The sequence below is a fragment of the Mucor mucedo genome, assembly GCF_025094135.1.
Source record: "Mucor mucedo strain NRRL 3635 chromosome Unknown EV154scaffold_13, whole genome shotgun sequence".
Taxonomy (NCBI): Eukaryota; Fungi; Mucoromycota; class Mucoromycetes; order Mucorales; family Mucoraceae; genus Mucor; species Mucor mucedo.
In genome coordinates this window covers 142,036-167,709 of record NW_026252297.1, presented here as the reverse complement: position 1 = coordinate 167,709, position 25,674 = coordinate 142,036, and the positions used below count along the sequence as shown (strand labels likewise).

The following is a 25,674-nucleotide window of genomic DNA, read 5'->3' as shown; positions in this document are numbered from 1 at the left end:
GAGGTATTTACAGTATTTAAGATATTTACAGTCTTGAAGATATTTACAGTCTTGAAGATATTTACAGTCTTGAAGATATTTACAGTCTTGAAGATATTTACAGTCTTGAAGATATTTACAGTCTTGTAGGTATTTACAGCAGGTATTTACAGTCTTGGAGGTATTTACAGTCTTGGAGGCATTTACAGTCTTGAAGGTATTTACAGTCTTGGAGGCATTTACAGACATGACAGGGTATATTATGCACATTTCGCACCAGACTTTGAGTATTTGGGAGTATTTTTAAATGTAAACGGTATGTTTTGAGGGTATATATTGTGTAAAGGGTATATTTAAGGTGTATAAAGTGTAAAGGGTATATAATAAAGGGTATGTAGTATTAAGGGTATATAGTATTAAGGGTATATAATGAAGGGTATATAATAAAGGGTATATAGTATTAAGGGTATATAGTATCAAGGTTATATAATAAAGGGTATGTAGTATATAAAAGAGTATTTTTAAATCATAAAAGGTATTAACTTTCTTGTCCATAGGCTATTATTCTTCTTGTTTTCTTCTATTTCTATGTCTATAGGGTTTCATTGTTCTTGTCTATTTCTATTTCTATTTCTATTTGTCTAGAGCACTGATCTTGTATCTTCTTTAAATTTGAAACAGGCTTGATGATATTTACAGGGTATGTGTGCAGTAAACAAAGCTTCTTGATGACCTCAGGGTATCTTTTAAAAGGGTATAAAGAGGGTATATTCTAGCACCAGGCATGGGTATATAGGGTATATGCTGAGTCTTCAGCACCAAGCTGAAAGTAATGCCTTTAATGGGCATTGTCTATCAAAAAAAGTCTATGAGAAGAAAAGAGAAGCATGGCAACCTTGTTGTGTTTGATGATTAAATACATCAGTTGAATTACGTTATACCCAAACAACTGGTCTGTACTACTCTAAATTTTACCATAAAAAATAAACCATGAAAATCTCAAGAGGTTCTTTTAAGAACCACCACATATAAGCGATAAGCTTTAACAAGACATGATCACGTACCGGAAGAAAGGATTAGAAAACGTTTGTATGGTCTTCAAGTTATACCGCATTTCCTGTTGACAATAACTTTATTACAAATAATTTTTTTACTCTCTCTTTTTTTTTTTGTAAACAAAAAAGTAGACTAAAATAGGGAGTAAAATAAATTTGATTACAACATCAACAAATGGGATTTTTTTCCATGTCAAAAGAAACAAAACATTCTCATCTGCTGAACTCATCTTTTACCTGTGTCCAGGTAATAAAATCGGCACTTTCTTTGATCGACCTGATGTCCTGATGAAATGATATTTTTTCACATCTATCAAAGAGAACCAATCAATCACTTTCTTGTTTTTCTTGGATGAAACGATAAACAAATGAAAAATGACATAAGCATTTAAACTTTATTTTTTCAAGAAGTTGACACTTGGACAATTAGTGGTGTGCTGGATAGTAATCCCATATTAAACCCTTTTTGACCTGGATAAATCTATTATCTGTGAGGGATCTTTCAGAAGGCTTTTCATGTTGCAAGGTGCATCTTGAAATGAATATGATGGAGTGTCTAAAACTGAAGAATGAATCTGTTATTTTCATAGGCTAAGGAAATTTCATTAAAATAATGAGACCCCAATCCTGACGCTCAAAATGGACAAGCATGCATGTACAATAACTTTAATGCTCATTTTCTCGACATACAATGAAGAAATTAATCATGATATGCACACGGATGTGATGAGTTTTTCGCGGATTTTTTAACGGGTCTGTTAAGGACAGCCACTTAGGGATAGTCAGGGTGCACGTAGTCGTTTTGTTACCTCATAATAGCCCAGCGGTAACAAAAAGAGGTAACAAAATTCGTTACCTCATAAAAGCCCAGCGGTAACAAAAAGAGGTAACAAAATTCGTTACCTCATAAAAGCCCAGCGGTAACAAAAAGAGGTAACAAAATTCGTTACCTCATAAAAGCCCAGCGGTAACAAAAAGAGGTAACAAAATTCGTCGCCCTGTTTTGCATGGAGAACAAAATAAAAAATAAACCAAAAGTGATACTGTTAGAACTTGGATACCACTTTATTATGGACGAAAAAATATAATTCAAAAATGTATTCAAATTCTCTTGATGGTCTATGAGAAAAAACTATGGATATTTATATAAAGAACTGGGATAGTTTTAGGGAGAATAGTAAGCGCCTTATTGGATCATGATGTAATAATCTGGTGATAGTAAATAATCAACATGTCTTTAAATTTAGCCCTTCCATACTGAGTATATAAGTATTAGTCAGAGGGATCAACAGTTATAACATCAAATGACAAGAGTAATATTTGAGCTCAGGATCTATTAATATTCTATAGTCCAGGCCCATTCGATTGTATTGCTTTTGCAGAATAAATATTTACTCGCCACAGGGATGTGCCCTGTGTACAGACTCCAACGGTAGGATGAGAACAAGCGGGATAATGTGTTATTCATGATTAACTTTTATATTAATTATCCATCCTTAAGGTGATGTGACAATTAACTTTATTATTATATCTATGATATCCTCAACACGCCCCACCAGTCGAAGAGAAATGTCACCGTGTGGATTCACCAGCTCGAGCCACTCGATCAACTTCTGCCTTGGTTGACGAACCTCCTAAACCAGTTACAATCACACCATGTAAGCATTGTGGATTGATGGGTCAAAAGCGTACTATCCATAAAGACTGCTTAAAAAATCCTCATAAACTTGCTCAACGTACCCAAGACTCTGCTTTGCATAATCCTGACTCTCCAGAAATTGAAGATGTCGATATGGACCTTGATACTGCTCCCAATGAACCAGTCATCCATCATATAGTCGATACCCCGTCTCCAAATGGAGACTTTAATTTTTTTTTTTTTTTGTAGACTTTAATCATGATTTTTATTAATCATGAATTTATCCAATACCAATATTAACACAATTATTGGCCCCACTGCTAAGCCAACTACTTCTACTGCTCCTATCTCCCCGGTTACCTCTTTCCCTTCTCTCGCTATTGGTTCTATCAACTGTCGTGGTCTTGCCAAGACAGCTGACATTTCCATTCGTAACAGCTTTATTCGATACCATCGCACTCGTTCTCTTGATCTGCTGGCACTTCAAGAAACTCACGCTTCAACCTCTCTCCAAGATATTTTTCATTCCCAATTTCAAGCCAAAGCTAGTCTCTGGTCTACTCATTGTGGTTTGGTTTCTTTCTCAGATAAACTTGAATTTTCAAACTCCTTTATTAGCCCTTGTGAACGTATTATTTCTACTACCGTCTCGCATGCTTCCAATGCTTTTAATCCGGTGGTTGTCACAGTTGTCTACTTCCCCGCATCACGTGCTGAAGGATATCTTTTTCTTAACGATATTACACAGCAATATCCTGCTGTCTTTCCCACATGCTCTTCACGTACTATTTTGGCCGGTGATTTTGATTACTCCTACTCACGACAATTTTCTTCTCGAATTCGTCAAGCACCATCCACTTGGCTTCATTATATTGATTCCTCGTTTACGGGTAGTATCACTCCTCCTGATCAATTAGCCTCTGCTACATTTCATCGTGGTGTTTCACAGTCATGTATTGATTACGTTTTTGTGTCTAATGATCTTCCCTCCTCCAATCATTATGATGACTGCACTACCACTTATATCCAACCACAGTGGTCTGACCATCTTTTGCTAAAAGCTCAGTTTCGATTGTTTCCTCCCATTAGCGATTCCAACTCTGTTTTTTCAGTAGGTAAGGGTCTTTGGCGAGCTCATCCTCAACTAGCATTCAATCCACATTTTGTCTAGCAACTCAATAGGATACTATCCAAATGTGTTCATCGATTCAATACGCCCATGTCCGCCACTAAAAAATGGGAATCGCTCAAGGCATCCACTGCAACATTTTGTAAGTCATATAGTAAACGAAAGGCATATACTCTTTCTTGTGCTGAAGATTTGCTACACAAAAACCGTGCCGGTATAGCCACGAAATTATCTCTCGATCCTTCCTTGCTCCCGGTCTTGTCAACAATATTATGTCGATGACCTCGCTTTGCGGTCTGGTATAAGGTGGTGTGAAATGGGTGAGTTATTTGATGGCTATTTAAAACGTATTATTTCTGCACGGCAATCTCGTTAAACCATCCCTCCTCTTCTACATCCAAGCTCTTTATCATTGTGTTCTTCCAAAGATGGAATGCTTGATGCTGCAGCTACCTTTTATAGCGATCTGTATTCTCTCAAACCTATCGACCCTGCTGCTATAGATAGTTTATTAGCTGATATACCCAACTCACTACATCTATCGCCCTCGGCATCTTCGTTCATGATTAGTCCTGTTAATCTTGATACTCTTTTGGATGCGTTTTCACGGACTCCCACAAAATCTTCCCCGGGTATCGATGGTCTTCCGTACGCTATATTACGACTCATTGTCATACATCCGATTTGCAGTCAAATAGCCGTAGATGTGTTCAACAATGCCCTATCTTTCGCTGATATTCTGCCCTCATAACTACACTCTTACGTTACTCTGTTACTCAAAAAACCGCCTTTTGACACTTTGAAAAAATTGGCGTCCAATCTCCTTAATCAATACGGATGCTAAAGTCTTCACTCGTATTCTTAGCAGCCGAATGATTATCACGACCTCCAAACTTATCAATCCTTACCAAACGGGTTTTGTTAGAAGTCGCTTCATCGCAGATGATGGCCTCCTCAGGAAGCTAGTTATGGAACAAGCTCGCATATCCTCATCTTCTGGTATAGGTTTACTTTTGGATCAAGAAAAAGCTTATGATCGTGTCCATCCGGATTGCCTTCGTGCCGTACTTCTCCGATTTGGATACCCTCTCACTGTGGTAGATTGTATTTATCGTCTTTTCTTAATACTGACTTACAAACTAACGTAAATGGTTTCTTGTCACAATGTATTCCTCAAAGACGTGATTTAAAGCAAGGTGACCCTATTAGTCCTATTTTGTTCAATTTAGCCTTTGAACCTCTACTTCGCAAAATCCAACTTGATTCCCGAATAATGGGGTATAGATTACCTTCTCCTGTCACCAATCCATCAGTGGATCCGATCAAATTACTTGCGTATGCTGACGATATCATCTGCCTTTTGAATGATCCTAGTGAACTGACACACCTACAGGCCCATTTGTCTCTTTATTCACGTGCTTCCAACGCCAAAGTCAACTTCCCTAAAACTGAAGCTGTCTCACTATTTAGAGCTTCTTCCATCTACAATTCGGTTTGGCGATCAGCATTGCTGTCTTATAACATCACCAAGTGGCCTGATTGTCAATCCCCTGCTCCGGTTGTGTATTTGGGTTTTCCATTATACACCTCAACTTCTCAGCTTAACTTGTTTATTGACGGTATTTTGGACAAGGTTTCTAAAGCCTGCAAAATTCACCAACAGCGTGGTTTATCTGTTCGGGGGAGAGCCACGGTTTTAAACTCTCTGGTACTTAGTAAACTCTGGCATGTCCTCCGCGTGGTCTCAGTCCCGATGTCCTTTCTTAAGTCTATGCAATCCGTGATTTCGAAATTTATCTATTTTCATATATTTTCTAAGATCAGCTTTGCAACAGCCTGTTCAAGCCGTTCTTGTGGTGGATTAGGTGTACTTGATCCGGTCTTACAACAATCGGCATTATAACTGCGTTGGCTACAACCTCTCATGTCTTCACCAACTGATATATCTGTTTCTGTTACCCCGCATATTAAATCTTTTGTATTGCTTCGACTAATCGCCTTCTGGTACTCTCAAGTCTCCACATCTGTATCTGTTAATCACTTTCCAACTGTTCCTCAAGATCTTGACCACCGGTTTTATTTTCTATTTCCTACACGTCGTCCGCCTGCTACCAAAAACATTAACGGGTCTCTATATCTACTTTTCCAAGCCATTGATCGACTACCTAAATCATACACGGATGTTGTTATCAGCGCTGCTACTTGTTTAGAACTTCCAATGGCTTCCATTATCATTGACTAGCAGCTGTCCACTTTGTGTTGATCTATGGCATCATTGCCTAGTTCCGTATCTTATATTCTTGACTCAGCCAACGAAAACTGTTTACGCCCTGAACGTTCCACAGAATTCACCATCTACCCGTCCTTATCTCGACAAATCCTTCGTTTAGTGACCAATGATGAGCTTGCACTTCTGCCCTTCTTTGTTCGCTCTTTCATCTCTCCTTCCCGTGCCTCTGGTTACATTCCTGTTCTCGATCACTCGGTAATGGATAACCCGCCATTCCTAATTGCATTACAGTTTGTTTCTCCTCCCGGTTCTCCACATGACCCGTTAACCACGAAGATTTACCGTCAATGGTGTTCTCCCTCACCTATCTATCCTTCTCTTTCTCCTCCATTTGCACCCACTCTATCCACGGATTGGTCTAAATTTTGGAATCTCCCCTTGTCATATTCTTGCCGCAATGTCTGGTATCGATATATTCATAAGAAAATCCCTCATCGATCTATTCTGCATAGATATATGCCAGCGTACTTTTCAACACCAGTTTGTCAATTATGCTCACATCCATCCGAAACTCTTGATCATTTTTTGTTTGAGTGTCCTTTAAAACTGCCCATTTGGCAACATTATATCTCCCCATCCTGTATTACTTTGTCGACCAATATCCTGCGTGTTAGTCTTCATACTTTTCGTGCACCCCTGCCCAATATGCCACTTCTTCCTGACTCTAGCCTTCTCGCTCTTTCTGCTACTCTCGAATCAATTTGGTTGGGCCATCGGGCTTTTGTCTTTAACGACATTCCTTTTAATACTGCTTCCACTATCTCCCTCGCGTCCAAAGAGATTTTAAAATCTCAACATGAAGCACTTTTTCAATCTGGCACCCCTCATTCTCCCCCTCCCATTTTCTCTGAGGACAGCTTATACTCCCTCCATTGGTAAGACCTTCTGTTGCTCAGGCTTCCGTGCTTTTATTTTTTCTAAATTTCAGACTTGTACATACTTTACTAATAACAAAAAGAAAAGAAAACAAAAAACACCAACTCTAAAATAGAAAACCCAAAAACACAATTGTGACTATTTCCCTTTACCATCACAGAGAAAAGTCAAACTACGACGATGGGGACGACAGAAATAAGAACGATAGAAAATCAGATAGTTTTTATTTATTTTTTGGCACGAAAGTATGCTGCCTTTGCGCTGTCCATCTTGGTATATTTTTTAAAAAGTCTTTTTTCTTTTCCAAGTTCAAAGCATTTATTCCAGTCCATATCTTTGCCTTTTTCTTCGCGGTAAAGGTCAACGAATTGCCAATCAGGATTTAATTTTTGGTTACCAACAACTGAACTAGCAGTAGGTTCGTTTGAAGAAGAATAAGAGCTGATCTTATGTTTCTTTTTAAAATCATTTATAAAGTTAATGCCATTATCGAGACAGTCAATAGTACGTTTACGAGCAGCCTCATCAGAAACATCTTCGGTTAATAGCCTCTTAGCCATAGCTAATTGGTTATAAGATTCAGCGCAAACTTGTTCTAAAGCATCATCCTTGTTTTTATGGGTGGCGAGTTCACCTTCAAATATACGCTTGGCAATACTGTAAAGAAGTTGGACAGTGGCATCATCATTTCTTTTGATGTGGAGTAAAGAAGGTTTTTGCTCAACGAAGAAATGGGCCAGAGCAACAACTGGTTCCAAAGGAGTTTCATCTTCGAAGTTCAGAATGGAATCTTTGTTGATCAGAAGACAAGACTTAGCCCAACCATATGAAGGCAATTTCTTCATAAAAGGTATATTATCAGAAACAGAACTCAATTCAAGAAGTTCATTCGAAGTGTGGTAAACGCAAATAGCTATCACAATCGGCAATACGGAGTACTGGTCCCGAACTGATAAAGCATACTTTATGAGTCTTTGATAGAAGTTCATGTTGGCGGTGTGTTGTACTTCGATTAAGATTGGAGGAAACTCTTTAAACTCGTTTCTCTTGATCGGGCAGTAAAGGACATCTGATTTCGTATGGTTTGGCCATTCTGTAGGCCTGGTGATATATTTATCTTTTGCAGCCTCGCCTAAATAAATTAATAGTAGTTAATAGTTATTCCTAAATCTTTTCAATCTCTACGGTTATAATTACCAATGACTTTTGTAACAATTATGTTTATTACATGATTGTCATCCAGAATCCACTTGCTCATGAGGTCAGTGCCAGGAGAACATTTCTTAAAAAAAGTAAAACACCAGAGTTCCGAATCCGATAACATGGCGAATTAACAGTCTGAGGTAACAGATATAAGGAAACAAAGGGTAGCGAATTTTGGTTACTCTATTATAAAATGAGGTTAGTTTTTAGGAAATGTCTAGACCTCCGTATTTTTTTCAAACGTATTTTTTTATATCACTTACAACAATTCTGGCCAGAAAACCAGCAGGCCAGTATGATTACAGCTATTTACAGTGTAATCACAGCCATTTACAGTTCATGAGTTCCAAAAAAAACTCAAGAACTCTCTGCCCTAGAAGGTAGCCCTCCTATAGCAAAGACTAGCCGCAGCCGTAATATCATAATACATCTTTTTCAATTTAGTGTCTTTTCAAAGAAACAAGAGTCATTACTAACTAACCTTTTTACATTATTGGTTACTTTCATAAGATAGAAGAAGTATGTTGAGAGAAAAGAAAAGGAGAAGAATAAAGTGTGTGAACCAGCTTTATTTATAGGCTGATAAACAAGCTTATGTCAAGATGATTTCATTTGTCTATTTTATCATCCATAATGTTTGAGCCTTTACTTAAAATAGAAACACTTGCAAAAACCTTCCAAGCAAGTCAGAGCTTGGTAATTGTCTATCTGCGTTCTAATAGTAGCTTGTAATGACAGTGAAGCAGATTTTATGGAAAACAGAAATCGATCATCCCATGAAGTTTAGATGATATGGCATGTCAATCGACGTGTAGACCATCGCGTGATTCTAAAAAATACGTTTGAAAAAAATACGGAGTTCTAGACATTGCCTAGTTTTTAACTTGTGCGTCACAAGGCTGCAGATCTGATTTAGAAATAGATCCAATCCTCACAATTTTCATGACTAGAAAAGAACGTAGGCGACTCCTTAGGTGGCGCATAAATTGGTTACCTGGTGGAAAGCCGAATTGTCACTGCGGCGGTCAAATGAGTCGAAATCATCTTTTTATATGTCCAGCAATCCCCAAGGCATATTGGGAGCACATTCAGCGTGGTTTCCACAACGATGTCAGCCCCATCGACGCAATTATTAAAACACTACCAACAACTAAACCAAAGTCCATCTCTGAAAAACAAAGTCTAATAATCAAATGACAACCTCTCTGGACTGATCTCCTCAACATTCTCTTCCTTGTTGACCAGATCTGTCATAAAACACAAGAAACTTTTGTTGAAGAACCAGCTCCTGGTGTTCTCTTCTACAAGTGGATTATGGAATAGTGCATTGTTAAAAAAAAGACCTCTTACACACATCACTTTCCCCCGCTTATTATTACATCACTCAATTCCGCTCTCAAACTAATATCACTCAAATCTCATCAACCTATCATCACTGACCAAAGCTTTGACTTTTTGACTTCTCATCTCATAACCCATTCATGCAAAACCGACGGCCTAGCTGAAATTCAATTCGAAATCATGCTAATCTATTTACTTTCTTATTATTTACAAACAAACCCTAATTTTCCACCTTATGAAGCTTTAATTTTTAATAACCCCCCCAAATCCTCATATTCGTATACAAATATTGCCCGATTAATGGGATCTTGATACAATATTTTAATAAGTGATTATTAATAAACTTCTAATGTTAAGACTTAACTTGTGCGTCATCACTTTCAATTTTTTCCGAGTTCAAATGAGGAATGTCAGAGGGAGGAAGACCCTCCCCCCAAGAGGGTGGATTAAACTATGGCTTTGGATCAGTGAAAAAAACTAATCGTGGTTATTCTTTTAGACACGTTGCTTACAAAGAATAAAGGGGTTGTCGAGTAGCAAAAGTTTTAGATCGTGTTACCGCTGGGCTTTTATGAGGTAACGAATTTTGTTACCTCTTTTTTTTTTTTTTGTTACCGCTAGGCTATTATGAGGTAACGAATTTTGTTACCTCTTTTTGTTACCGCTGGGCTTTTATGAGGTAACGGATTTTGTTACCTCTTTTTTTTTTTGCTCAATGTGTACGAAATATTTTAGAGGGGGTCTTTATTTAAACAAGTTTCGAATTTTGTTTCTGAATAACGGCAGAATCCCTTCAGGTCGCTTAATAAAACATTCTGACATGCTTCGACAATTCTATTGTTCAGTGTTTCGGCCTCCAAAAGCTTCTCCCGTTTTAATTTACTTTTAACAACAGACCAAAATTGTTCGATAGGGTTGAGCTCAGGAGAATATGGTGGAATATAAACGCAGCCATACCCGCGACTTTCGATAAACTTTTTAATATTATCTGACGTATGGATAGGCGCATTATCCATGATAAGATAGTGCCCTTTGAATTCCTCATGACAATCCATTATCCCAGGTTCTTGACTGCTCTATACCCATCAATGCTTTCAAACAAAGAAGAGAATATGAGAATATCAATCTTACATAATCACTGCTATTACAAATCCAGGCTCAATAAACGAAGTTAAACGCATCAAAGTCGGAATATCATTTCCTTTAATTACCGGTGAGCTAGGAACTATTCCATATTTTTATGACATTAAAAGACAAGAATTAACATCTTCTTCGGCAGCTAGACTTTTATTTTTAAATACATCGCTCAAACGGTTGACAATTGTGCTCAATATGGGCTGATTTCTGTCAAATCCTTTTGTGGAAAAAAGCTTTGAGATTTTGTAGGTTTTTCCAACTTTTGCTTGGCTATTTAAAAGTTATTAAGAAAGATCCAGATCTGGTGAATGACATACACACACTATATATCCAGCTTATGATATAATTGATACTCAATAGCAACACAGCACTGAAACATAGGCCATTAACTGATCAATGCATTAATGTCTAGTTCTAATCCACGCTCCCATTTGATCCTCCCGGATAACAATCTATTTTAATCCTTTCATAAAACAGGAACCCCTTCTCCATTTAATAAAAATATATTCAGCTATAGTCTCAAATGATTTAACCGAAATATTTCAGTAAAAATGTAAACGCTGACAGTTTTTTTTATTTTAGTTCTAAATGAGTTTTTCTGGATGATCTTTGGCAATTTCGCAACCGACGGAAATTCAAAACCTATTGGCTCACTACATCCAATTGAATTGCTTTTCATCAGCGGAGTAGTCCCCCAAATACAGTAACCTCACCCAATTTTTTTTTAAAATTCAAGTTTGTCCTTTTTCTTTCCCTCGTAAACAATGTCAAACTGGGGTAGCCTTCCGGCCGAGATCTTGGCTGAGATCATTGACCTTGCTCTGAACGATTATAGCACAAAGGGGACTTTTAAACTGCATTGCTTGCTCATTTGTAAACACTGGTCCCTGGTCGGCCGAACTATAATATACAAGAATGTGATTTTAGACAAGGAAGATCAATTCGAACCGTTTGTTGCAAGTATGCTCAATTCCCCCAATGGTCAATTCGTCAAAGACGTCAGTTTGCTTTACAACGAGGAGAACCAGCTAGAGTTTGGTTTAAGTCAATTTTTTGAAGCATGTCCAAACCTGACTATGTTAAGCACCAGGTCGAGGAAAAAAAGCTCGTTCTATGCCAAACTACTTTCAGAACTTGTAGCAGGAAATGGAATAAATTTAAAAAGTATCCCTGCCAACGATTGTGAAGACCTCGAAAGTTTTCGCGCATATGGATACGCAACGCTCGTCTTAAAAGATACGCTGCAAGGCATTTTTTTTTCTGATTACCATCTCGACAAGTCAACCTTTTATCAAAACGAAGCGCTTAACCGATTAGGAATATTCAAAAATCTAGAATGGATTTCCCTTAGACTGGAGGATCATAGCAACGTTTTTAAAATTTTTGAAAAGATGCAATGCTGTCCTTCCTTGACTTCTGTGTACATTGCAACCGAACATCCTGAGCTCGCCACTAAGAAAGACCGTAATATTGCGGAACCTTTCAACTTACAGCCTCTAACAAATGTGTCGAAAGTAGAAATAAGTGAATTAATTACACCCACTACCAGACTTATCCAGTATATTATGCACCTATTTCCCAACGCAACATCATTAGAACTTACAAATAATCGTGGGGTTTTTCCATGTTTGCAACAACAACGCACAATAATTTTGAATATTTTCGAAGCAGAAGAATTAGAGATCTCCACCGAACTTTGGATCCAACTTTTCAAGTATATTGCTCCAATGAAGATTTGCGAATTACCCGCTCTATTTATCAAGAATTATAGAGAAGTTTTTTTAAGAGTTCCAAACCTGTGTGAACACTTGGAAATTCTATATGAAAAGGAGTTTTGGCCAGACGCAGTGGAAATCGAGCCTCATGTCAGTGTTTATCACAATCAGTGCTTCGACGGTGAAATCTGCACCATGCATCCGATTGGTAATCATTCACGTCGAGCCGTGTTTAAATGCTTTGTAAGATCATACTTTCAGGCTTGGCCCCATGAAGCTGTTATCAAGACGCTCGGACGAAATTTGAAAGCATTGGATGTTCATGTTAGCCCTGCTGCCGAAATCGGAATTCCAGGTACTGGTCTGGAGATTAAGGCGGAAACCGACTTATTTGATCTCATTTTTGAGTATTGTCCACGGTTAGATACGTTGTGGGTGGAGGATGGTACATTTGATCATCTGAATTTGGACTCTAGTTGTTCGCTCCAATTTTTGGAACTGATCCAATTCACCAGTTGCAACTTTGATCCTATATTTCTCCGTAAGCTATCTGCTCAACTACCACGCCACCCAATGGTATGCATATTCATTCGATGTACTTCAAAAAATCTCAATGATACTGTCGGGCCGTTTACATTGATAGATATGCCAGACACCTCATTTAATTATTTATCGTGGAAGTCAAATCTTTTTGGTGGTCGTAATCCCATCGAAGAAACTTTGTACCTCAAAATAACAAAGCATAAAGCCTTGCCGTGCTATTACAAAGTATCTGCCGAATTTCAGTTGTTTATATCTTCGTCTGAAGATTTTGAAGCTTCTAAAAACAATTTGTTAGCAGAAACCATCGACATCCGTTGCTTCGATATCAAAAAATTAATATTTAAGCGATCAAAAGTCCATTTTGTCTTGTATCTTGAAAAAGAACCTGTTATCCTTGACGAAGAAAGATATGCGTGCTTGAGGATATTTAGTAAGTTTCATGACGATTAATGTCGTGATTGACAATTGAAGCCCGCCCAACTCTATTTTTTTTTATAAACTTAAAACATAATCGACCCTTTTCAATTGACTTTTTACACCCATTTTACTAAATGAAAGCTACTACAAATTACAGAATCATGAACAAAATTATCAATGCTAACCATAATGAGCTTGAACCCGTTGAGTATGGACGCTTAGTTGGTGCATGGGAATGGGGAGAATCGTTTGCGGAAATTGGCCGTCAGTTTGGTATCCCCAAAGAGACCGTCAGGGATGTTATAAATCGGTATACTAAAACCAACTTCCCGTTTCCATCCATTAGAAAGGGGCCCCAGAAAAAGATTTTCAACACACAGTAAACCCATTTAAGACTCGCAGTCCGTCGCAATCCCACTAACGAGTACACTGATAATTGGAAGGCTGCGGTCACGTCATGTCTGGCGATATACCGCAAATGCATCAAGAAATAGGGTTCCAGCAATGTAAAATCACTGAAGCACCCATTATTGCGGATGTCCAAAAGAATAAGAGGCTTATTTGGTGTAAGGATAAAGTGAAATAGACCTCTGCACAGTGGGAGTCAGTAATTGGGTCTGATGAGTCTATGTTCATGCTTGGAAGAGGTGCAGCTGGTGTTACAGTCATCAAAAAGCCTGGAGAAGGTCTGCAGGAGAGATATAGAGTTGGAACTTTGAATTTTGGCCATGTATCGTTGACAATGTGAGGTTTCTTTCACGCAAAAAGCTGGGGGTCTGCTCGTGCTTTTGAGGGGCATAATCGACCAAGATAAGTATATCACAATGATTTCAAATTATGCCATTCTTGGATCGAAAGTCAATGTTATATCTATAACAAAGACTTTATATACCAAGAAGATGGAGTGCCAATCTAAACGGGAAATTAAGTTAAGTGGTATAAGCAAAAGACTATGGTAACTAAATTTGACACATGGCTACCAAATAACGTTTGCAACGGATCTCTTTAATTCAAGACTTTTTATCAGCCAATCAAGGATTTCTTAGTGTGTTAAAATTTTTGACCTGCCTATGCTCAATAATGGAGGAATTTGAGTACTGGGGCCCACTCAAAATTCTGATATGAAACTCATAAAGCATATTTGAGGAACTCGACAGCGTATATAGTAGAAACAAGCCATTTTAAATTTCACAGTGGTTTGAAAAAGTTTCTCAAACTGCCTATAAGTAGGAGAAGTTCTGAAGGTGCAGCTTATGCTCTCCTTGCAGTCTGGACGTAGGTTGATTTTCTCTGTTAGTCTTCTCACCAACCACAAAGGATTACGGATCAGCTTCATAATTTTTTCACCAAGTACGAGCAAGACTCTCACCAAGTCACAACATTTACAATGCGTAGTGTTAAAAACTGTTGAGGACTATATCGTGTACATACAGAAACTACTACTATTTATTTTATTTAATATCGTTATTACTACTAAATATCAAGAAAAAAAAAACTAAGCATTCTTAAGCTTCTTGTTTGAACTAGACCCAATAGCATTGTCAGCGTTTTAAGGTTGGCAGGAGCCGTACAGATTTGAAGGTAGTATAGGAACTGGTGACGCTTCGGTAGCCGGGAAGAATTCTCCTATTGTGTAAGTTGATGGGGATGCATTGATGTGAACACTATTGAAATCATTAAACAGTATGTGAAATTGTTAAAAGGGAACCGTTTGGAGCCGGACTGGCTTGATCGTAATCAATATAAGCTTTGGCTTGGATGCTTCTTTGCTGAACTATAAAACTAGTATCATGAAGGTTTAATACCATTATTTTTAGGCGAGTAAGAAGCTTGACCCACGAAAATGCATTTTCAGAAAATTCAGTGCAAATAGGGGACACAGTAAGGGGACTGACTGAGTCAAGAGCATATAATCCATCGGCAACTAGTCTATAAAGTAGTTGCTCGATTTAAGATTGACCAAAAATTTCGGAAATCCCACCCTTAAATAGAAAATACTCTTAAATCGAACACCCTTTAATAGAGCGACTACTGCACGAGTATAACTCGCACTTGGCACCAGGGATCTGAAGGACGGGAATACAAATTTTAGCTTTCTTTTCTGCTGTGATTGCAGACGAATCCAGAAAGTAATCAAGAGACCATGTGGCCTAGGCAACAAGTTTGGCACGATCTTGGAAGATTTTATCATCGTTGTACACCTTAGCAGCTTCCATATTCATCAAGTCAATTTCCAGGTTCTCCTTTTCAAAAAATACAACAGCTCGACAGTCGACTTTCATTCCTACTACATTCTTATCACCTGATCTATTGAGTTTCTTTTGTAGAGTTGTGACACCTGATATTGTTTCTCCCCACCTCAAGTAAATATCTGAATTTCCGCCAAAGAGCAGCTCAAATACTTCTCCCCATAATTCGATAAGCAAATCAGCCTCTGAACTAACCCTAATAGTTCTTAAAATATAAGCTCTTTCTTTGTAAACACGTATTACATGAGCATAGATCGCACATTATCGTTTAGTAGGTTCATTTTTGCTTGTGATCTCTAGAGTTCTGACATGATTGTATGCTGCATCTAAATTGTGGCCTTCAATATCGCGCTTGATCTTCTTAAGTTCAGACTTAAACTCTCCTGGTAACTTGGAGCGATCCCTAAGTCGAAAAGCATAAGTAGCTTTGATTATAGACCATTCTTTGTTGGTGAATAGGACTTGCTGGCATATTCACAGATTCTTATCACCTCCAAGCAACACCGCCACCAAGTATTGACTCACCACCAAGCATCACCACCTCCGAGCATGGGTTCACCACCGCGAGTCACCACCTCCGAGCATTGGTCTACCACCAATGTCACCACCTCCGAGCATTGGATCACCAGCAAGAATCACCACCGTACTTGCATCACGAATCATGTTTTTTTACATGGGTAAGATAAAGTCTCAAATTTGACATTGGTTAAATTGATCGTTGAGTTTAATCCGAGACTGATCCTAAACTGTTCAATAGCCAATAAATTGATAAATTGAAGTTATTGATCGCATCCTTTTTTAATATGGTCGAAACACTGATAGATCCAAACAACACTAGATCACGTTCAACACGAGGGATAGCCATTGGGATGATTCTCTCCCTTTTATCGTTGCTGCTGCTAGAGGACTTAACAATTTCTTTTAAGATCCCGAGCTGATAGGATTCATTGAAATTTTTGAAAGTCCTTCAAGTGCCACAAAGATTTGAGAATATCAGTCTGTAATACTGCGCAATCATTTTCTTCAACACGTTCACACCAAATCAAAAGATCAGAGTTACAGTTTTTACCATTATGAGCTGCTTCATTCTTTATAGTTTCAATTGTTGTCTTGAAAAACGCAATAGATTCACTTGAATTTTTTGTAGAGCAAAAAATTGAAAAAAAAAGTCAAGATAGTCGAAACTTTTATAGTTGTGTTTTATATAATCAATTTGGTTTTCCTAATAAAAGTTTTATAAGTTAACAAGGTTTGTATACACTTTCCGAAAGATCGTTTTACCATTTGCATGACACAAAAGAATTAAGATAAATCAATAATTTTTAAAAGTAAAATTATTGAATCATTGTAAACATTCGGATGGGCTACTATTCCCCACAGGTAAGAAGAGAAAAGATATATTTTTAAAATTCGCGTTCCCATTTTATTGTGGAATTGGATAGAAAAAATCAACTCATCAACAATAAGCCACAGTCGATCACGGAACTGTCTAGAACTCTGTATTTTTTTTAATAATAATCAATCACAAGGATGCACAAGCTATCCTCAATGAGGAAGCTGGGATAGTATGCATTATTTGTTTTTTAAATCAAATCCAATAGCTTAATCTTTATCGCTCCTCCGTTTGTGAGTTAACCCGGAAAGACAATGGCTCCTCTGGGCGTATATATATATAACTTTCTCTCAATAAAAACAACTTTTTTCTTACTTATTTAGTTCAGAAAAAATACGTTCAAATGAAAAAAAAACAAGCTCTCATTACGTGATGACAAATAAATACGTTTTTTTGGTCGGACTTTTTTTTTTTAAAAAAAAAATCCCCCCTTATTGTAAACGATTACGATTGACGAGACGATTAAGGGCTTGGAAGTTTTTGTAAGTCTCAGTTAGTGTTTAGCAACCGCCAATAGTTACCAAACTTTGACTTATTAATGCTTAAAAGCATCGAAGATTCATAGTCTGGAACATGTATTAATGGGCGCTGTGACATGTCAATAGCATTTTGGTCATGGTTGTCAATCGCAAAATCGTCAGCGGAAGATCTCTTGACTACAGCAATTTCGACAGCATCGACAAGACATCTTTCATAGATGCAGGTCTGTGGATCTTCTGGGATTGTTGCATTAGCTACGAATCGTACGCTTTCCTCTTCACCTTCAATTAAAAAGATGACATTTACATCCAAAAGACCTTCCTTTAACAACTCGTTCAGAGCAAAAATCGATGCAAGGATTGATCCCTATAATATATAAGTTATGATTTGTTTTAAATAAAAAAAAAAAATAGATGCTGGGATATTTTCCCTTGTTATCACTTGTACCGCGACCATACAGATAACCATTTCTACCTGTCATGTTGAATGGATCTGTACCCCACAAATTATTTTCATTTTCCGCTGCAATTACATCATAGTAGCCATAGATCAGGACAGTGGGGACAGATTTATCATTGGATCGATGTTTACCAATAAATTTACCATACACCAGAGTACGTCCACAAGCACCAGGAATCTATCCCCAACGATGTCTTAATTTTCTGTGTCCTTTTTTGTTTTTTTTTTTTGTTTACCATCTTATCATACGACTGACCGCACCTAATTGTAGAAGAATATTCTTGAGGAAACGTGCTCCCCTTCTACACTCTTCCATATACTTAGTGTTTCCACTGACTGTACGCATAGCGATCCATTTCTCCAAAACATACAACATGGTATCTATAATAAAAATGCATCAGTACAATTCTATAATACGCCGAAGATTTATTTTTTATTTTTACCGTTGGATGAGGGAGCATCTTGTAATCCAGCACTTGGTCTTTTGAAGGGCTCAAAAGATGTGTTTGTGAAACAGGGCAAATCCCAAAATTTAATTGAATGATCATTACTGCCCGAGATCAAATAATTTCCAGACGTAGTCAAGGACAAGACAATGCCTTCATAGTCACATAAACTTTCTCTAAACTAAAATCCTTCACTCCAGATCTTGATGGATATATTAGCCGAAGCACTTACAAATCCAGGACCTTCGACAGATACGGCCAATACACCATCCGTATGAGCCATGACAGATCGAATCATTTGATACGTCTCTAAATCCCAAATTTGAACATCGCCACTTTGAACACCACAGAACAGATAACCATCCTCTGATAATGCTAGACATAACACTCCCTTGTCTGGGTTACCCTTTAATATGTGAACTAATTTGATGCCGTCGGGTTGGATAGCCCATCACCGGAGCCACTGATAAGGACTTCACCTTCCATGTTGGGAATATCGTTTGCATGCAATAAATATAAATAACCGTCATGTGCATTACTGCATACGTTTTTTTCACGGATAACACATTTAATCACATCTCTGTCTGATTCGGCTTGTAATCGATCCTCATCGTCATGACCTTCCCCATCCTCAAAGAAATTGATGGTTCCAACTTTACGAGGTGAATCGGGAACGATTTAAATATCTGTATTGGAGCCGTGTGTTTGTGGATCGGCGAAATCGTACCATTGAATGCTGGTGTTTTGGCTACCGAAATAGATTTTGTTGGTGGTGTCATAATAGACGACAGAAAAGATGTCACTGACGTCGTGACATGATTGGATTAGATAAGCGCATTTTAATGTTTCTGTATTCCAAACTCTGACAGTACCATCACATATACCGTAATCTTTTACATATTTAATTTGCAGGCTTTACACTATCCTAAGAGTGGGTTCATACGTTAGTTTCCTGATGTATGTCTGGATATATTGCTATAAAAAGCTACGAGAAAAGCTTCGTTTGACGACACAGTTTCTTTCAAATGAACTTTGACCAAGTAAGGCATTATTGAAACAGGTCAATCGCAAAATGGATGCTATCGGGTAGCTGAGTGCAGATTCTCGTACAAGCAACGAAACTTTATGGCTTGGATGAACAAAAAGAAATCAAAAGCAATTGTGAACTTGTAACAAGGAACAAGGTTCTCCTCTATAGATTAACTTTCCATTGAGTTCTGCAAATGTTTTCTTCTTCATTTTAAAAATAAAAGCATTGAGTTTCAAAGTGAGAAAAGGTTCTTTTATTTAAAAAAAAAAAAGAGGGGAATATCCAAGCGTGCATGATTAAAAAAAAAAAACGACTTTTTTTTTTTTTTTTTTTTTTATTCTATCACTCTATTATTCCTAGGCCGTTGGGCCTTCGGCTTGCCCATGCCCCTATGCGGCTATGAGCTCACTCAATCAGCGCCGCAGCTGGAAACGGCACTGACAAGCTTACTTTACCTAAATATTTTTTTTTCTTAATAGGACAGCAAAAATTATACAGAGCTCAACTTGTGGTTACAAAAATAAAAACTTTTTCTCCGACTATTTTTTTTTTTTTTTTTTTTTTGCTCTTTTCTTATTAAAGTTTAAACAAAACATATATTAAAAGATCATAATACTCAGAAAGATTGTTTACAGTTGATTTTTGTATCTTTTTTTGCTCAAGAAGCTACAATTACAGTGCCTGAACAAAAAAAAAGAGTGCATGAAAACGGACCTATAAAAGCGGGGATAGATTTTTTTTTTTTTTTTTTGAAAAGCAGCTTTTCTTTCGTGTGCTTTAAAATGCCATTCTTCATACAAACAATAGCACGTAATGGCCAAGAAAGATCAAACAACACAGCTCTACACTTTATACAACACACAAATATAAACTATTTGTGTCCACTTTATGCAAACTATATTCGACTCAAGGAAAGCCATTATAGCTTTTATTGACGCATTATTTTAGCCCAAGACAGTGAGTGCCTTAGCCTACCTGCTTGTAACATGGACTAAAGACAACCTGAAAAGCAAAGGTTAAAATCGTCTTGCTAACATTCCCTTTTTTTTCTCTCTAAAGAGCGATCCATCAAGTCAGAGCTTTTTCATGATTACCGTAACAATTTTAAAGGTGAATGCTTCTTCCAAAGAACTACTGTACAAAAAAAAGGGGGGGGGGGATCTGCAGCAAGAAAACCATTCTTTGTAACAGTAATGCCATCAGCACATGGGTTCAACAGCGTTTTGACTATACTGCATAAAGCGTGTACAGTAATGGCCAAGGAAATATCCTTTAAAGATGATATCGCTTTGACCTTGTTGAGGGTATTATACCCAAGGAGTGTTTGAGAGAATTGCTAAAGACTCATCGACAAATTGAAGCTTGAGTACTTTTCGTATAAAAAAAAGTGAAGGTGAAGTTTTTCTTATAGAATGTAGCGCGTGCGCTGAGGATATCATTATAAATTGATACTATCGTAAGCTTTGTGTATTCCATCGTATAAAGATATGCACTTTCTTGATGGTGTGCTTTTTTTGAATGTGAGAGATGAGGCTATCAAATTAAATAAATTGCCTTGGCTAGAAGTTATTATTACGCTTAGATTTTAAATTTTTACCAACTTTATATTTAATGTGCATGATTTAGCATTTGCTTCTAGCGCATGTTTATACAATATCTCCACACTTGAATGTATCAGAAAACCACAGATTTTCAAGACATGACAACTCTTTCAATAAAAACCAATTATTGGAAGAGCGAGCATGTTTCTAGAAGGAGATTTTAAAAACCATTTTGCTTTGGTCACTTTCTTTTTATATATATTACCGTCTTTCAGACTTAACTTGTCTTTGGAGTTTTTAAACGTAGGTACACAAATTTTGTATTATGCACGAAGCGAAATCATCTATTTTATAATGAACAATTTTCATCAAAACGGACAACTTTTATATAAAGAATAATTAGAAAATCGAGCTTTGATATCTGTCTTGCTTGTCCAACTTACCCCGAATTAGACAAAAAATGCAGCTTGTAAGAGTCATTCAATAATTTTACTACATTTTAGATGTTTCTGATCCTCAGAATTTTGACATATGCAAGAAGAATTATAGACTCACATTGATTAGGGCGCGCATGCTTTGTAAACAAAATAAATAACTTCAGGCCAGGCCCGAAGTAACAGAATTTATCATAACCAACAAAGTGTAAACCAGTATATGTGTTTTACAGCTTACTTTCAGCTTCTCGTTTGGACTTTACCATAATATTTCTGCGTAAAAGATTAAGATCAAACGAGCTTAAAGGCAAAAGAGTGATGATAGAATTGTCAAACAAGTATAAATAATTCAATATACATCTATTCGTAATTGCCATATTGTTTTTTTGGGAGGTTTTTGCAAGTGTTTCTGTTTTAAGTAAAGGCTCATACATTATGGATGATAAAATAGACAAATGAAATCATCCTGACATAAGCTTGTTTATCTATAAATAAGGCTGGTTCACAGACTTTATTCTTCTCCTTTTCTTTTCCCTTAACATACTTCTTTTATCATATGAAAGTAACCGATCACTTAAAAAGGTTTGTTTAGTAATGACTCTTGTTTCTTTGAAAAGAAGCTAAATTGAAAAAGATATATAATTGTGATATTGCGGCTGCGGCTAGTCTTTGCTATAGGAGGGCGACCTCCTAGGCAGAGTACTTGAGTTTTTGGAACTCACGAACCGTGAATAGCTGGGGTTGGACTGTAAATAGGTGCAATCATACTGGTCTGCTGGTCTTCTGGCCAGAATTCCTGTAAGTGGTATAAAAAAAAATACGTTTAAAAAAAATAACCGAGGTCTAGACATTTCCGTCAAACAGTTTCAACTCTTATATGATGACCAACAACAACTGGAGCTTAACTTGGGACGATTATTCAAATCCTGTCCAAATATCACCTGTCTGGAACAACCAAGATATAAAAAAAGTTCATTTTTCGCCAAATTGCTTTTGGAAGTCTTGGCCGGAAACGGAACCAAGTTAAGAAGAATCCCTCCATACGATTCCAGTGATCCCGATGATATTCGCGTTCATGGGCATGTCACATATGCATTGAAAGATACACTGGAAGATATGTACCTTTCTGATTACTTTTTAACCAAAATCACCTTTGATCAAAACGAGACACTAAACGAGTTGTAGATATACAAAAGTCTCAAGTCAATTTGTTTTAAACTGGAAAATCATAGTAACCTTTTTACGGTCTTGGAAAAGATACAATATTGTTACTCCTTAACTTCTGTATGCTTTGTAGCTGAATGGGATGATGATGATGTAGGAAAACATCTGGGTATTGCAGAACCTTTTCAATTACAGCCTCTCTTAAATGTTCGGTCTCTACAAATAAGCGAAATGTTGACAATCAGCTCCACACTTATCCAGTACGTTTTGCGTTTGTTCCCAAAAGTGAAATCATTTAGATACGCTGATGGTTATTTAAAAAATGTATCCAAAAGAATCGCGTTCAACGGTTATCCGCAGAAAAATGGGGTCACTTCAAAACACAAGGAGTAGAAATATCTAATGAACTTTGGATACAATTCTTGACGTATGTGGCCTCAATGACAGATTGCGCGATACCCTATCTGTTTGTAAAGGACGTTGAGGTCTTCTCCAAGATACCCAACTTGTATGAAAACCTCCAAGTATTAGCAGATGACTGGTTATCTGAATTCGATACAGATTTCAAGGTATATTTCGGAATCTTTTACAATACCACTGGCAAAAACGAAATTCGTAATATGCATCAAAAAGACAATTATACACGCCATATTGTTTTGAATTGTGACAGAAAAACACGCCTTGTTGATTGTCCAAAGAAAAACGCGATTAAGACCCTTGGACCAAATTTAAAAGCATTGGATTTTGATGCTGGCTCACAAGGCGATGCGATCATACCTTTAGATGCAGATATTAAAAATTCGGTTGAGGATAATCTGTTTGATCTTATTTCGGATTATTGTCCCCGTTTAGATACATTGTGGGTTTCAAAAAGCAGATTCATATATGAAAAACAAGATTCTGTCAAGCCGATTCGATCTCTAGGACGAATCCAATTCAAGAATTGCAGATTTGATGAAGATTACCTGTGTCAGCTGTCTAGCCGCTGTTACACCACCTTTTTCTTATTCGGTTGGTCCTTTTGACTTCAGATCCCTATATTTTTCTGGCTGCTTTTCTGTCCTTTTCTTATAAAAGGACCTCAAAAATAATCAAAAAAATCTTTAGTTTGTTTTTTACTTTAATCTGAATAAGTCTTAATACTTTAAGTCTTTAAAATTTTGTATTTATTATAATTGCTTGTAATTTCCTTCTGTAAAATCATCATTGTAGCTATTCCTTTTTGTATTTAACTATACTCCTTCGAACACTACTTTTATCTGATTTCGTCGTATAAATTAACCTTTTATATAATTATATTTTATCTTTTTCAGTCGACAACTATATAGTCTGGTGCTCACTTTTTAAGAACTTTTATCTTAAACTCTATTTTTATTTTCTTCTATTACTTTTACTGAAACTCGCTAGTAACACCGCTTACCCAGCATGGTACAGTTCGCCACATTTATTGGTTGTAGTATAGGCGATAGGTACGCTTGTTGGTTGTCAAAGAATTATGTGATTGATATGCCCAATACTTCTTTTGGTAGTCTGATGTGGAGCACAGACCTCGATCCCGACGACAAAGAAAAGTTATTACTAAAGTAACAAAGAGAAAGGCTACATCTGTCTTTTATAAAGTCTCTACAAATAAACTACTGGTTGGGTCTTCGTTCTTAGAATTTGAAGCTTCCAAGGATGATTATATGGCCCACACTATTGATATACGTTGTTTTGATATCAAAAAGTTGGCTATCAGAACATCATTCATGCAATTTCTTCTTCTCACAGATGAACCGCCCATCAATTGTGACGACAAAAGTTATATGGACTCACCTGATTTTAGTTTGTTCTATTCAGACTCTTAGATACTGCTAAATAAAATCACTTGTCACTTCACAAATACGTATTAAGACTTCATTTTATGCTCTATATAAGGCAGACGAACAGAGGCCGATGTAATGTTTTGCACAGTCGCTTTAAACTGGACAGTGTCTTTTAAATAATAATTATACACATTATGTCTTTAGTATATGTTATTGCATAAGACGAGTATTGGGATATGGCCTCGACTTTTGGCTCACTCAACGAAAATCAGCAACTGAAACAAGGACTGTTATTTTTTTTTAAATGTTGGCTCTATTCAAAAACTACTAATCTTTTGTAAATGACTTAATATAAGTTTAGTTGTAGCATAAAGCTTCATGCAATTCCAGGTTTATTCATAAAATAACTATATGTATACATAATGATTTGATCTTCGGGTCTCTCAGGGACAATCATTTTTCTTAAGCACAGCCAGGATGTCCATGCCGTGATGTTGAATTATGATGCTTTAATAGGCACCAAGAGTAAAATATAGCTTTTCGTGTCGAACTGGATACAAATTTGTTACACCCAACATATAATAAACCAATATAAATGTGTGTTTTAATTATAGCTTACTTTCAGCTTCTCGTTTAATACTTCTGCGTAAATGATTAAGATCAAGCGAGATCAAAGGTGAAAGAGTGATGATAGAATTGTCAAAATAAGTATAAATTGTTAAATATACATTTATTCGTAAATGTTACATTGTTTTTGATTGTATATTCTTGTTCCCAGGTCTACAGAACATCCAAATCACAGATCTTACGTTGCGACTACGTGGACTTTGGCTGTCCCTAAGGAAAAATTGGTTGTCCTTAAGAAAAGCGTTTAAAGTTTTCAAAGACTGTAGAGCTAGATTATGTAGCAAAGCTAGACACACACCTAAAAGATACCCAGAGTACAAAAAGTAGGCTATGGAATCGCTTACCGCTTGAAAATAGGAGAAAAGAGTCATGCCTAAATTCAATTATCCCAAGAATAGGGTAGCTATTTTGATGAAGAAAAAAACTAAAGCAAACAATAAAGGAATAGGAGTGTGAGTTCTATAAATGATTGGGAGTGCGAGTTCTATAAATGATTGAGATTGTGAGTTCTACAAATACCAGAGTTTCGTCTATCTCTTATGGGTTTTGACAGAGCTACTTCTTTTTTTTTTTCAACAAGCTAAAGTGAACGCTTTGTAAGTATGTTGGGGATAATTATCAGATGCTATGAAGCAGGACTTAATCGGATTTATAGGCCAGTTTTGCGATTACGTATGCTTGAAACTGCTGTCAAACATAATTTGAGAAGCTTAAAAATCTTC

The 25,674-nt window shown here is 36.9% G+C and overlaps 5 protein-coding genes across 5 annotated transcripts; 2 read left to right on the top strand and 3 right to left on the bottom strand.

Annotated features, from left to right (window-relative positions):
• Nucleotides 1-7,165: 7,165 nt before the first annotated feature.
• Nucleotides 7,166-8,512, bottom strand: EV154DRAFT_458437 (uncharacterized protein). The gene is made up of 3 exons (XM_051597445.1): nucleotides 8,435-8,512; nucleotides 8,166-8,354; nucleotides 7,166-8,100 (listed from the first exon to the last, which is right to left on the bottom strand). Exons 2-3 carry the CDS (start codon nucleotides 8,290-8,292, stop codon nucleotides 7,196-7,198), a joined length of 1,032 nt encoding a protein of 343 aa, XP_051461413.1. The 5' UTR covers nucleotides 8,293-8,354; nucleotides 8,435-8,512; the 3' UTR covers nucleotides 7,166-7,195.
• A 2,876-nt stretch (nucleotides 8,513-11,388) lies between these two features.
• On the top strand, nucleotides 11,389-13,427 carry EV154DRAFT_496665 (uncharacterized protein). The gene has a single exon (XM_051600175.1). The coding sequence runs from the start codon at nucleotides 11,414-11,416 to the stop codon at nucleotides 13,355-13,357; it is 1,944 nt and encodes a 647-aa protein (XP_051461412.1). The 5' UTR covers nucleotides 11,389-11,413; the 3' UTR covers nucleotides 13,358-13,427.
• Nucleotides 13,428-15,474: 2,047 nt separating this feature from the next.
• On the bottom strand, nucleotides 15,475-16,236 carry EV154DRAFT_559744 (uncharacterized protein; the record flags this gene model as incomplete). The annotated part of the gene is made up of 3 exons (XM_051605570.1): nucleotides 15,475-15,756; nucleotides 15,883-15,976; nucleotides 16,133-16,236. The coding sequence occupies 3 exons, from the start codon at nucleotides 16,234-16,236 to the stop codon at nucleotides 15,475-15,477; spliced, it is 480 nt and encodes a 159-aa protein (XP_051461411.1).
• Nucleotides 16,237-17,729: 1,493 nt separating this feature from the next.
• Nucleotides 17,730-18,281, bottom strand: EV154DRAFT_414094 (uncharacterized protein; the record flags this gene model as incomplete). Its single annotated transcript, XM_051595592.1, has 2 exons — nucleotides 17,730-18,083; nucleotides 18,162-18,281. 2 exons carry the CDS (start codon nucleotides 18,279-18,281, stop codon nucleotides 17,730-17,732), a joined length of 474 nt encoding a protein of 157 aa, XP_051461410.1.
• Nucleotides 18,282-22,960: 4,679 nt separating this feature from the next.
• Nucleotides 22,961-24,367, top strand: EV154DRAFT_575998 (uncharacterized protein; the record flags this gene model as incomplete). The annotated part of the gene is made up of 3 exons (XM_051606474.1): nucleotides 22,961-23,383; nucleotides 23,445-23,531; nucleotides 24,050-24,367. 3 exons carry the CDS (start codon nucleotides 22,961-22,963, stop codon nucleotides 24,365-24,367), a joined length of 828 nt encoding a protein of 275 aa, XP_051461409.1.
• Nucleotides 24,368-25,674: the final 1,307 nt, after the last annotated feature.

What these genes read in the sequence shown, in the direction of transcription:
- EV154DRAFT_496665 (XM_051600175.1), top strand. Translation starts at nt 11,414, where the DNA reads ATGTCAAACTGGGGTAGCCTTCCGGCCGAGATCTTGGCTGAGATCATT.
- EV154DRAFT_458437 (XM_051597445.1), bottom strand. Translation starts at nt 8,292, where the DNA reads ATGTTATCGGATTCGGAACTCTGGTGTTTTACTTTTTTTAAGAAATGT. An exon ending in AATTGTTACAAAAGTCATTG is followed by an intron (nt 8,101 to 8,165) that starts GTAATTATAACC and finishes TAATTTATTTAG; the next exon opens with GCGAGGCTGCAAAAGATAAA.